Source organism: Onychostruthus taczanowskii, unplaced genomic scaffold, assembly GCF_017590055.1.
Source record: "Onychostruthus taczanowskii isolate IOZ18803 unplaced genomic scaffold, ASM1759005v1 scaffold133, whole genome shotgun sequence".
Lineage (NCBI taxonomy): Eukaryota > Metazoa > Chordata > Aves > Passeriformes > Passeridae > Onychostruthus > Onychostruthus taczanowskii.
This window is the reverse complement of record NW_024498496.1, coordinates 144,958-159,472: the sequence shown is the minus strand read 5'-3', so window position 1 is coordinate 159,472 and position 14,515 is coordinate 144,958. Positions and strand designations below refer to the sequence as shown.

General features: G+C 36.4%; 1 protein-coding gene across 11 annotated transcripts in view; it reads right to left on the bottom strand.

Moving 5' to 3' along the window:
• Positions 1-14,515, bottom strand: part of JAK2 (Janus kinase 2) — an 84,221-nt gene that overhangs the window by 41,258 nt on the left and 28,448 nt on the right. For 8 of the 11 annotated variants that reach the window (XM_041396971.1, XM_041396974.1, XM_041396980.1 and 5 more), the window contains one exon: positions 571-821. In XM_041396971.1, the coding sequence (XP_041252905.1) occupies positions 571-790 (220 nt within the window). In that variant the 5' untranslated portion in view covers positions 791-821. Of the gene's footprint in view, positions 1-570; positions 822-4,721; positions 4,868-9,215; positions 9,235-12,297; positions 12,448-14,515 lie in introns of those variants that run through there. The other 3 variants (XM_041396978.1, XM_041396972.1, XM_041396981.1) reach the window with 3 other exon arrangements.

Below are 14,515 nucleotides of genomic sequence, written 5' to 3'. Positions count from 1 at the left end.
GCCCTAGTGTATGTTAGATTCTGGGTAAATGCAACAATTCAAAGGCATTCTTAGATATCAATGTATTACTTATTTATAATATACCACCATGTTATTGACACACTTAATTTCCTAAACCATTTTGAAGAGTATCAACCACACACACAAGCACTCATGTTGTATCTAACAGAACAGTTTCCTTCTGCAAAGTGACTAAGCATGTATAATATACAACATATGCACATAACCTCCAGGACCAATCTGTTGTGCAGGACTGCATCAGGAAGTAATTCAAGCTATTTACAGCTCCTGCTATGATTTAACTATTCAAACTTAGCTCAATGAAAGACAACTTTCAGTTACAGGATGGTATACCCTTAAATTATTTGAAAAAATATGGCAGTCACCCAATTCAGCTTCACAACCACTATAATGGGAACAGTTTCACAGTCTGGAGCTAATTACATCTGAAAGAACAGAGAACAGTCTAAATGCCACCATTTTGATGAGCTCTGGATTGTTGAAAACTTTCTTGTATGAAGCTGGATTTCACTGCTTCATTATATTATAAACTGTTAGGTATATACTTACCACAGGCTTTACAGGCAACAGCACAAATCTCTTCTGCAATATATTCTCCAGCTGAAAATTGAAGGTAGTCTCCTTCTGTCTTCCCAGGAGAATGATAAAGGTACACTTGAAGCAATGGTTCTGTCTGCTTGGGTGCACTGCTATTTCCACGGATGTCACCATTCTGGTGGACAGTAGAAGTTGCTGTACTTTCCATATTTGTCATTGTAAGACAAGCCATAGTTTGTTTTGGTTCTGTTCAAAGCATCTGCCTGAAAGAAATATAAGAAATACTTCTTGACTAACTGCACTTGGTTTTATTTGTAATATTCATATTTGGTGACAGTACTGTTCTGACACTGAAAATCATTAGAACTTGAAGACAAGCAAACAGATTAGGTGGTTTACGAAAAGCAAAGTTTCTCCTCGATTTACTATATAGCCCTAGAGGAAAAGTAACTGACAGTATTAAAGGAAAAAACAAAATCTAAACTGGGAGTTCAGCTAGAGGATTATCACTTTTCACTGGACTTGAGACAGCATGTGCTCACCTGCAACATGCTAATTAAACCTGAATGCCAAAAGAATTGCTTCAACAAGATCTAGTTGGGTCACAAACTTGCACTGATGGAGAGAAGGACAAAAACAGCACCTTGCAGCTGAATTTTCCTTGTAAGCAAACACTTCAAAAAAGTGCTGAGATGAGAATCTAACAGACATGGTTTGTTGACCTAGGAATGGGCAATCTTCCAAGACCACCTTCTTCCAGAAAAAAATCATTTTATCTGCCATTAAAATAACAGTCATCTCTGATAAATGTAATCAAAGACTAATAATGTAAAAAATAACCACACATATATTTGATAATGAAAAAACAGTTTAAAAATGTGAGATTAAACAGCATATTCCAAAAGCCAGTTGAAGAATATCTTTGCTTCTCTGTGACTGCATCATAATTTTAATCGGTACAACCCCTTGTAAGGCAAAAGCTTTGATCACAGTCAAAAAGCTTGCTTTTATTAGAAGTTATTCCAAGTAACCACCACCTGGAATTCTGCATTTCTTATTCTGAAAATGCAGAATAGGTTCAAACAAGACAATTTTAAAAATTTGATTTTTTTAGAATCAAAGTATGGTTTGGGCCACAATAACGTTGCCCTGACACCTCCTTCTCATTGAGCTGAAAAACCCCAACTATCTCGGTCCTTCCTCATGGAAGAGGCACTCCAGAGCTCTGATTGTTTCTGTGGCCCTTCTCTGGACTCACTCCAAATAGTCCATGTCTTCCCTGTGCTAGGGATTCCAGAGCTGGACACAGGACTCCAAGTGCAGTCTCACAAAAACACAGCAGAGGAAGAGAATCACACCCCTTGACCTGCTGGCAAAGCTTCTTTGTATACGATGAAATTGGTTTTCTGGGGTGCCAGCACACATGGTCAGCTCACATCTCACTTTTTATCTACCAGAATCCCCAAGTCCTCATTGGGCCACTCTCAAATCTATTCATCCTCCAGCCTGTACTGATCCTGGAGATTGCTCTAACCTAGATGCAGGACCAGGTGCAGCACCTGGCGTTGTTGAACTTCATGAGTTTCCCATGGAATCACTTCTCAAGTCTGTCAGGGTGCCGCTGGACGGTGTCCCTTCCCTCAATCCCTTCATCTGCACTAGTATGCTTGGTGTCATTCCCAAACTCACTAAGGGTCTGCATGCTGCTGCTTAAGATATTGAATGGTTAATAAAGATACTGAAAATGTAAATGTTTAAGTTAAAAATATGTCTATTGTTCTGCACAGGCATATGAGTATTACATTCTTAATGCATTATTTTCAACAGCTTTTGTTTGTATTGAACTATGTTGCTTTACAGGAAAGAGCTGTTTGGAACATGTTTTGAGGGTTGTTTTTTAAATTTTCTGCTCCTAACTAGAATTATTTAAGAAAGGATGAGTGTATGAATATTCATTAATGAGGGCTAAAGATGATGTGTGCTATGGAAACCACAACAGTTACATCAGCAGGAAAAAAAGGCTGATCTTAAATAAGGAAAACTAACTTAATGAGTTGTGAGATGACAAAAATATTCAATTACATATACAAGAGGATAAAACAGTGTTACCATTACGCTAATTCTGGGGGAAAGAGAAAAGAAAAAAGAAAAATGATCCCTCCTCACTCAACAAGGAATTATTGTTTTTTAGAAGAAAATAACCACTACATGACTATAAACATTATATTTAAAGGATTTCTCACTACTTTTGTCAACATTATGCAAGACGTAATGTTTGTGCTCTGCAACTTGCTTTTATAAAACAGTCCCAGCTTTAACTCACAGGGTGTAATACCACAGGGGGTCATCTTTAATTACTGCAGTAGTTTTCCCAAAATACTCCAAAATTAACCTCTGTTTATTCAAACCTTAACCTGAACTGACAGATTTTTCATCCTGGTCACTCAGCTTTATGTCTATCCAAAACTGAATGGAAATGTAATTTGTCAACCTAACTGAAAACCTGGCCAGTTTCAGAAGTGTACTAAACACACGTGCTTGTGCCTGCCTCTCCTTCATAAAGTCTGTGTATTTACGATATATTTGTCCTTTCAAAAAACTCCCATCATTCTCTTTGTTTCTGTATTAAAAAACTCGATAAGCCAAGAAGGGAACACACCTAAGAATGTGAAATAGCAATAAAATGCAGTAAACAACACAAAGTAAATACTCTACTCTGTTCTATTTGTTGCTCTAATTTCACAGGTTCCATATGACAATGTGAAAAAAATCTCAAGAGATACTATTCAGTAAAATTGTGTCATGACTTCAAATTAACTAATTTTCAAGTTTCAAGTTTGTCTTTATGTTAAAGTGCAGACAAAGCAGGTGAAACCAAGAAATAGTCCTACATTATTTTCTTCACTGAAAATAGAAAACACATTTTCTTGGCCTCTGCCTCGTACATGTAACTAAAGCAGTTATATGGGCAGAACCTGACGTGCAAGGTCATCACTCGCTGGTGAAAACAATACCAAACTGCTTGCACCTGTTTTTCTTAGCAAACGAGTCTCAAATTGGACACATTTGGTTTTCCCTGCTTTGCTCTATTCCACTATATTAGCACACCAGAAATACTAAACATGGCCAAAAAATTAACTGCTGTTGATCTAGTATATTTTAAATATGACCTATTCTTCTGATGGAGTTAAGTATTTTGAGATTAAATATACTGGGAGACAATAGCATACCTGTTTGCAGAACTCACTGAGTATAATCATCTGGGGTATACAGATCTGTTCATACTGTAATTCAAAGGAATTTCTGTGTTTCTATAAAGAATGTAAATAATTCTCACTGCTGTATGAAAGGATTTAACATATTCAGAATGCAACTTTTGTAGATAAGTTACTTGGTGCCACAAAGATATTTTAAAAAAAAAAACAAAAAACCCTATACCAAGTCCACACACATCTTTAGAGTGGATGTCTGACATAACAAAGACTCAATTAAAAAAATGGCCGAACCAGTTATTCAAGTAATAAACAGGAAAAGGTAACAAAGTCTGAGATAAGGATGAAGTTTTGGAGATGAAAACTACTAGCTGTAGGAGATGTTATTCTGGTACGGATGAACAGATTATTTGATTCAATAGAATTATTTTATGTTCCTAATACAGATAATATTTTAAGCCATGGCTTCTAAAGGATAAGATTAATCATTCCATACACTGCTCTAACCACAATCACCAGCATCTACAACAGAACATATCTACATACAATTCTCTGCTGACATTTGTATCAGCAATGCACCTGAAAATTACTTTCACCAGCCACACTACGCTGCAGAATTGTAATTTATACTGTTCTTTCCAAGTCAACCATCAAGAAACTGGTTAATTAGATTGAAAATCATGACTCACAGAAGACATTTCACTAAAACATGGAGGACATACAAAATTCTCACTATTTAATAATATGCAACATTCACAGCCTTCAGAAGATTGTTTTTCAACTTACAGGGTTTCTTTTTTGAAGGGAGGGCGGGGGTGGGAGCATTTGAGGCAACAGCTGGCTCTTGAAGGGAAGCCTCCTGAGCCAGGGTCTTTAGCCATACCACTTCAAATGTATAGTTTCAAAGGTTTAATGCATCTCACTACAGATAAATCCCCAACAGTTAATTACCTTTTTATCACTTGAGAAATCTCTGTACTAAACATGGGAGTGATGAATCCCTTTAAATGAGCATGTCATAAGACATCCACTCACTGCAGGAATCCACAGAAAGTCAGACAAAGCAAGCACACAGGCAGAGGTGGAACATAATGTATCTGCATTAAAAGTACAATATTAAAAGAATGTTAATGGCTGTGAACAATACATAATGCATGATTATTGAAGATATCAAATCTGTATTTAGATACAGATGATCTCCTCCTGTCTTATTTGCCCAAATTCCTGTCATCTTTGCCAAGAACTTTTTTAATTTAGGCTTTTTAAAATACAAAATTAAAAAAAAAATTAAACTACATTTGTGGTACTGACACTACTTCTCAGTTCTAGCAAGAAAGTGGCATAGAAGCCAGATACCTGACTTCAAATGTGATCACCAGGTTTTTTTGCACACAACATGTTTTTCTTTTCTGTGGATACAGCATCAGTTTGAGAAAACTGTTGATGGCATTACATGGAGAAAATAAAAATGAAAAAGTGAAAGCAATCACAAAAAGAGACATGGTATGTTCACTTCATGTAATAATAATCCCTTTAGCCATAACAATTAAATCTGTTTGAAAACTGACAACATCCACTCATTTCAATTCACGTGGAAGTTAAGATCAACTATCTTGCAGCAGGAAGGGCAAGGGCACACACACCCTTTGCTCTCATTGCACAACACTTCTGTGGTTGCAGAAAACTATTTGAAAGTGCTTAAGCACAACAGTAGCTTCCTGCAGCAATGAAAAAAATATGCATTCCCTTTGTGACCCTCCCAACACAGAAAGGACCTGACAAAGAACCAAAAATTGATTTTAAAACTGAATAAAGGTGGGTGAAATACAAGGAACACATGGAAGTCTGAAGGGGGCAGAATTCAAAATGGAGAACTCTTCAAGTTCCATACTGGATGACTCTTCAGACAAGTATCTCCAAGAACAGGAGCAAAGACTTCAACACAGCTTCCTCAGTGCCAGGTGCTGTGTTGATTGAGTCTGTCATGAATACCACACTCCCTCCTTCCATCCCCAAAAAAGAACCCATCTCAGTGAACAGTAAATTCAGCTTCTTTCCCCACAGAAGTCATCCTGGTGGCAATGATTAGCATTTCTCCGCCAGCAATACTAGCTTTAGAGACAGACAGTTTTGCCTTGCTTGGACAAGCTGTGTATTTTGTATGCACCTCCTCCAAGTGCTTTAGACCATACCAGGATCTGATCTCAAGGCCAGTACAGTCAGCACAGGTTTTCCAGACCTGTGCTGAAGTGCTGGAAGGAGAGAGGAAGGATTGTTTGGGGGAGAGCTGTCTGTCTCTGACCTTCTGAGCACACATTCCATGCACACTGGTCTGAGAGCACGACCTTCAAATAAAGCAGAGAACAATCACCTATTCCTACAGGTTTCAGATCAAGGGGCATTGTGGATATTCTAATTTATCTTCTATTTTAAAAGTACAGTTCCATGCTGAGAACTGCCTAGCATTCGTAATTCCCAATCAGGCTCCTGACTTTAACCAAAACTGCATGAAGATTTATCTATGTTTAACTATGTCGTTTTTCCACAAATCCAGCAGAATAAGGATTGCAACATTTTGAATACTACCAAAAATACTGTAGCTTGTGCTTCACAGGCAAAAAAAAAAAAAAAAAAAAAAAAAAAAAAAAAAAAAAAAAAAAAAAAAAATAAAAAAAAAAAATAAATGAAGCAGCCTAACAGAAAATCTATTTTTCACATGACAAACAAAATGATTGCTTACTTAGGAAAAAGCAGTTTACAGCTGTGATCAAGAAGCATGGAAACACAGAGATTAAAAACTCCAAGCTCAACAGGTTCATGTGACATATTTCTCTCTTTCTCCCTCATTCCATCTACAGGATCTGCATTAAGGCCTTAAAAAACTATTCAGTTCACACACTTTCAGACTAAGTCTCATCTGACACAACTTACTCTTTTAGAAGCAGAGCTGCTGTACCAATCTCACAGTGCACAATCTTGTCAGTGACCTAGCTCCCCTATTTCCTCCTTCCCTCTATTTGTTCAAGTCTCCACCATCTTACATTTCTGGTAGCTACAAGGATTTAAATGTCCAATTTCAAAACAAACTTAAGAGTCTAATGAAACTCAGCCAAAATAAATTAGTCCATCATCTCCCAGTTGCCACTGTCTGCAAAGAACACAATACAGCACTTGTTATTTCAGCAAGTCTTCAGAACTCCTATAAATACAATGAATGTTTGTGCCTTGTCACCAACTGCTCAGTGAAAGAAGAAAGAATAAATAGTATTTTCTATTGACAAGCAAGGCCTTGAAGACACAGGCTGTCTCCCAATAAGTCGGTAAGTTTATTGCCAGTAAACCAAAGATGACAGCATTGTGCACACTTTCCATCTGCTTATATACACATCCTTCTTTCAAGGAATTTGAATGAACATCAATACTGAAAGCCTTCCCAAGTAATGGTGAGTAGGTGGTATAGCAGGATGCTCTGCCTAGAATGGGATGAACCAACTTGAACAATGCTCTATTTTGCAAAGCTATCTGTAGTGAACTAAAAGAGGGCATCATGCTGCTTTTGGTATTGCATTATGCTAAAACCAGCTTGACTCATCAACACTGAAGTTTAACATCCTGATAGTGAGGTGAAGGTGTGGCAGAGACAGTAAAATATCCTTACCTAAAAATGCTAAGGTGACACAGTTGGTGATACAGGTAAGTAACATCAATCTTTACCTAATAATTTTTAGGGGGTTTCTTTGCTAGCTTTAATGAAATTGCTTTAATATAATTGTTTTGACATAGCATACACTATACTATCCTAGTTTTAGCTTCTATTATGCATAGTAACTAATTCTGATTAAGATCTTCATATCTAATAATTTATTATAGTAAATCATTCATTTTTATATTAATAGATCTGGTTTGCCTCCCTTAATCCTGTGGGACAAAGCTGTACAAAGGTTCAATCACAACCCTATAATTTCTTAGACCTAAAACTATTAGTTTGGCACTAAGATAGGATCCAGCCACACCAGGCACCTCCTTGAGAAGGAGTTTAGAAGGCAAGCAGGTCCCTTCTGCACATCATGACTCAATGGAAACTTTTCTAATAAACTTTGTCTGAAGGTCTCACTCTACCTGTGACAGCAGATTAAGACTACAGCAAAGTATCATAAAAAGCACTAACAAATCTCACATTAGCCAGTAGTAACAGAACATCACAAGGGTATTATGCATCTTGTTCCAAGACAACAAGAATCAAGTTTTCACCTCTAAATCCAAACTTAGACTGAGAAAAAAAGTCAGTCAGCTTCCCATCATTTTGACTAGTTTGTTTGATTTACGCTTAATATGTATAATTAATATTTAATTATAGTCTTTGCAGTTCAGTTTGAATACACGGACAAATGGAGCACAATTAAGCTTGCCCATAACATGTGCTCAGCATGGCTTGTTATGCTATTAAAAGTTTAAAATCTTATGACAAATAGCAATAGTTTTCATATTCTGCATATACAACATCAGGTATCCTTGCAAATCTGGTCTGATTTTCTTTGCGTGTACAAGCTTGTTTCAGTGGGTTGCTTTAAACACAAAAGTATGCTAAATTCAAGGAAGCAAATGCATACACTATGCTGACAGGCAATAAAGTATTGTATTTTTAAAACACCACCTCTTACAGAATGACAGTGCTTTTTAATGGACCAACAAGAGGTCCATTAAGTCTTTGTTCAGTCTGAACACGTCACATCAGCGAAAATTTCACAAAAAATTCACAGCAACAGATTAATGTATTTCAAGTATATATTCATAAGAAAATATTCTCCTGACTAACTTGGCCAAAATGTTCAACAATACTTTTAAAAATACTAAGCAAACTGGAAAATCTGAGAACTTTTTTCCATTACTTGGAAAGCAGGTGGCAAGTTCATAAATAAAATTAATCTGCACTTGAAATGCACCATCTTCTGCATTAAAACTCTGTTGTCTTTTCATATTTTATCCTTTTATTGTTGTCTTTTAATATTTATTCTGACCTTAAAACCAGCTTTCACTAAAATATAAAATATTCTCCTAAAGCATATTCAAAGATGTTTAGCGAACAAGGAGTGCATCTTCAGTTTTCATGGTCATTTTTCTAATATACTGTGCCTATTGTTCCCCTGCCATGAGGTGAAGCCACACAAGAAAACAACTGCTTTTACAATAAACAAGCCCAAAATGTTAAGTAACTCCAAAGGAGTTTTCCTGCTTTATCAACTGTATACTAATAGCACAGAAGAATTTTTAATACACCAAAATTTGAATGCATGTGGTAGCAAGCAAATACATACAGAAGGTGACAGATTAATATATCAATGACAAAACATGCCAAAAAAAAAACCAAAAACAAACAAACAAACAAACAAAACCAACAACAAACCTAAAAAAAAAGGTAGAGAAGCAAAGATAACATTCGCTTACAGTTTTTACTTGGAAAGCCACTCCCGGTATTCACAATTCAGTCCATGAACTTTTGTGTAAGAAGAGAGTAATGATCCTGGCCTGATCTGCTTGCATGACACACAGGGACTAAGTGGATCACTGTTAATATGAAGATTACTCCATTTTCATTCTGATATTTTCATTCTGAAAATTTTGATTTCTAAGTTCTTCACAAGAGAATGAAGTAATCACTGTACTTATTGCAGGAAGAAAACTACCTGGGGCTACTGTCAGCAAATGAATGAACACACTCAGGTAGAAGCCTCAACATCACAGTAACATGCCATGTAGGTGAGTTACCAGAGAAGTAATCAAATCAAAGACTTGCCCAGAAGCAACAGCTTTGTTTAGGTTCCATTATAACTTTGGAAAAAATTGATCCTTATCTGCAAAACATTTCAGTTTCACCACAGTGATAAATTTTAGCAAAAGTCTATTTCATCAGAAAATTTCCAAGCAATTCAAACAGTTGCCCAATCATTTGGCACAGATTATGTCCCAAAATAATGGCATCTGAGGGTCCTTAGTCCATTCAGAGCCACCACTACCTGCACATCTTTATATACACACAAGACATAGGAAAAATAATGATAATGGGTCAGGAAGGCCATTTGCATGAAGCATGTGAAAATTATCACCAATTTACTTTTGTTCCCTTACATACCTCCCAAATTCTTTGAAAGTGATGCAATAAAAGATGACAACACCAAAATTAGGACTAAGTGATATTTTCACAAATATGCTACATCATACTAGATTTTTTTGGTTAACTGTACTGAAAACAGTACTGTTTAATAGTTCAGATCATGGAACAAAAGATTGTTCCTAGTTACGTACTAGAGCACAGGTCTTCCTGAATTGGTTCTTTGATTTCTTTCAGAAAGAAAGACATTAAATAGGAATTCCCAATGCCCCTGTGTACATGGAGGAAATTAATTCAAAGTAAAAAGCAGAACTGCTTGCTACTGGTCTCATTCTGCCTGGCTGGATTTTGGTTACAAAAAAAAAAAAGTGAACTCTTCTACAGTGAGCAATCAAAGCACCAACTTCTACACAGGAAAAACTACCGATGCATTATGAAGAAGTTAAGAAATTATAAAAAAAGGTTCCATGAAAAAATATAATTTTAATGTTAAAAAATATTCCAACAAACCATCAAAAAAGAAGAAGAAAAAAGTATTTTTCTATTAAAAGGCATTTTTGTTAAAAATGCTGTCTTGGGGAAAAACCCTTCAACAACCTGCAGAGAGTATATAAGACAGCTACAGCCTCACTCACAAGTTAAAAAAAATACTGGAAGTGCAAGCAAAAGCAAAACTTACAACCACAGCAAAGTTGTCTGTAACATTACTTAATTTTCTTAAATGTTGTAAGATTGAGAGAGTCAGGAGGTGATGCTGGAAGACACTTTTGAAAAAAGCTAGCTATTCGTTCCCAAATGCAATTCCTGCTGTCATAACTGAAGAGTAATTTGTGAAAACATGAACCAGCACTTGTTTCTACAGTACTGCAGGGCCAAAGAATAGCATCAACAGTTGCAAAACAGATGTTGGTTTACAGATGCTGTCAAGAGCCACACAAGCTAGTGCTAAGCTCTCAGAAGTCATACACGTTTCACGCTGCAGGCAGTGAGTGTTGAAGAGTGGCACGGCAGGCACCAGCTGTATCACAATGGAAAAGGTTTCAAACCAGTTACTCTTCTCCCAGCCTTCTGAGGCAGGCAGGGATTTCCCAGCTATGTTCTGGTTTTAGCACCTTAACTGTGGAACAGGTACAACAGAGAACAACCAAGACACACCACCTGCACTGGTCTGGTACTTCTGAAAGATGTCAGACTTTTGACAAAGTTCTTTATCCTCTCCCACTACAGATGCACTCTGGAGTTCTGAGTCTATAAAAAATATTATCCTCTAAGCAAATATCAACAAAACAATATAACGAAGCAGAGTTATTTACTGGCAGAAATTAAAGAGTTCTCTTCCTCACAGAAGAAAAAGTTTCTCACAGCAAATACTTCTGTCAGGAAAACTAGTCATAACTCTTTCCAGTTGCCATTGGCTATTAGCATAAATTGCCCTGCTTGCATTTGTTCAGGAAGCTTTTTCCAAGTCCTGGATTTTAAAAAGCTAAACTCCTGTGGACTTCCTTCTGAATTCTGTCATCTCCATTTTCTTGCACTCTTATCTCACTTCCCCAGTGTGGCAACTTCCCTCCTCAGAGCTCAGTAAAACTACTGCCTCTACAGCAACTGTCATACGTGTTTACACTACATGCAGAGCTCAAGAAGGCTCAAGAGCTAGAATTTTCCTGAGAACCAGGAGCAGAAGATTATGTAGTAGGGAGAAAGGGCAGTGACATCACTAAGTCTCCTCTAGGCAAATAGGAAGTAAACAGAAAGAGGAAGAGCCATTCTCAAGTCAAGTGTCAAAACAATGTTTAAAAACATGCTTTCACCTTCATGGTTTATTTTATGGCTTTTCTCTTTCAACACAGATTGCATTTGGCAGCATAAAAGAAAAAAGAGACAAAAGAAAAGAGGGGAATAAACGATCCTGATTCCTGCCCAAGAATCAGAACATCTTAAGAAAAAAATCTGTTACTCTAACCTCAAAGACTGTTTAATGAAATTTGCAGTCATTTAAGTGAGTAATAATTCCATGGAACAGTATCACCAGGTCTCTTCATTCTAGGTGAAATTATGCCTCCTGTTTCAACTCCAGAATATCCCAACTGAAACTACTGCTCTTTGCCAAACTTCTAAATAACTACCCTTAGAGATTAAAGATACACTTTACCAGTCTGCCACACAAAGTATATAATATAGAATATAATAATCATAACCCCAACCAGCTCTTCTGCCCACAAAAAGAAAAACCACAAGATCCACTATGCTCAACATAACACAATGTTATGTTTGTAAGATGTCACTCCTGCTGTTCCCGAATTCATAGGTTATTTGGCTTATTTCCCCTCCCAGTTTTCATGACCTGACCAAAGCAAGGTAAAGTGGTCTTGGACAAGAGAATTCCAATAATAGCCTGAATGATAAAACATGCATTACCTTGATTCCTGTAACATTTTTTCTGGGAAAAATATGGTGGAAAAGAAATCTAGTAAATCTGAGACAGAGACATCAAAAATGTGAAAACATCTGGACGAAGGAACTATTCTTATGCCAGCTACACTATCTGAAGAGAATCTGGAAACACATGCTTCAACAAATTAGCTCTTTGCAGAAGTAACTGTCAGCATGTAAACAGGATAACAGTTAAGTCACAGTGAATCAGCAAACTCTTCCAAACAGCCAAGAGCAATAGATGTCAGTGTCTCCTCTGGACTCTCCAGAAATACTTTCTTCAGTCTACCCTGCTTTTTCAGCTTCAGTTAAGCAACTGTACTTCAAAAGGTCAGATCTAATGCAAATTTCGCTGTACAAATTTCCTACTCAAGGTGCGGGGGTTTCTAGGGGATTTTGGTGTCATTTCCCTCCTTCCTCCTCGTCTTTGGAAAAGTGCCTAAAGTCTTGTAAAGGAAACCAAGCTAGCTCTTTACAGTAATACATCAGTTACAGGAACCCAGGACACTAATATTATTTACAACCCTGCCTTAAGAAACACCCTCCCCCCTAGAAAACCAAGCAAACAAACAAACAAAAAAAAAAAATCTCCCCCAAAATCCCCTAAAAATCCAGCCAAAGGAAAAACCAACAAAAACCCAGAACACTTCCCTCCCTGCTCTCCAACTTAGATCCCATACAGTTTCAACAAGGCTATGACTAAGTACTTTCATAAACCCTTAGAGAGTCAGGGCCTGATCACATAAAATGAGACAACAAAACATAACGAAGACCATCTGAAACATACAAGCAACAATCTGAGATATTCAAGCAACTGCCACAGAAATATTTCAAATAAAATTATTTTTGTAGAAGTCTGATTAAACAGTAAAGTCAAGACTATGTAAATGCATTCACAAGCCCACCAAATAATGATTCAGAGTTCAATTACTGTATCAATATATAAATATTTATATCAATATATAAATATTGTAATTATATAGCTATTATAACATATATATAGTGCAGCTTCTTGTTACTCTTTAGGAGAAGAGCTGAAGTATTTTTGCAAAAGAATACATTCTTTTTTTAAATCCTATATTAATGCTTCATATTGCTGAATAATTTATGACACCAATGCTGATGCTTTATCTTTACAATTCAGGAAAATGTACTTGCTTGATAGTTTATTTAATGTTTCCTTAAACACCAATGGCCTGCAAGTTCTCCACTTGTTCCCTATCTGAAATACCAGACAGCTTTTGCAAAGATACTGCACTACTTGCTTTGCCAAGATCATGTTATCTCTATAAACGCAGATTGTCAGAAAAAAATGCTGGCCAGAAAACCCTGGGCTCTGAAAGTAAACAAAGGTTTTTCATAAAATATACCACTAGCAGAGATTCTGCAGAAGTCTACTAGAAGTGACAAGGAGAAAGAAACATTAAGACAAGTTATTTTCACAGTGTAGCATTTCAAACAGTCTGTGTTCTCTTGAACATTTTAAAGAAAGAACAGACTGGTGCTTTCCCAAACACTGTGGAAGAGTCAAATTATCATCACATGGACCCAGTATTTACAGAACTCTGTTTTGAGTATGATTAAGCATTCAATTGTACACTTCACTTTTAAAGAGAAAGAAAATATTCCAAAATAAGATAAACTTAGAACTGCCTATATGCACATTGACTGTTCCCCAAGCTCTGAAACAATAATGACACAAACCTTTTTTCATTCTTTTTGAAATTATATCCTGAAACACCCTAAGAAAATGGCAGAAAGCAAGAGCATGAAAACTGTGCTCCAACAGACTAATAAGATCTAGCAGACTACCTGACAGTCTCAATAAATAAAAAACATAGTGGTAAAACAAGGAACTGTTTAAATAAGATATGCAGTAGCTTTAGAATAAATACCTATTTTAAAAACTTTTTTTTTTTCTCTCAGAAACAAGAGTGTCAAACTACTGAAAAAAACCAGTATTTCCTGATTTTAAAACATGAAGAGTAGATGCACTGTTACAAAATAGGTTTTAGATAATTCTATGTTACTGAACTTGATGAAGGGAGGAAGAAAGCCAAATGTAACTGACTGGTTTATGACATACAGAAGATTAGACAGGAAGATACAGTGTTCTTTTCTGGATTTTAAAATATGCTGTTGCAGATTGTACTATTATCAGTTCATTTATGACAAGGCATTATAAAATAAAGATTAAGCATTA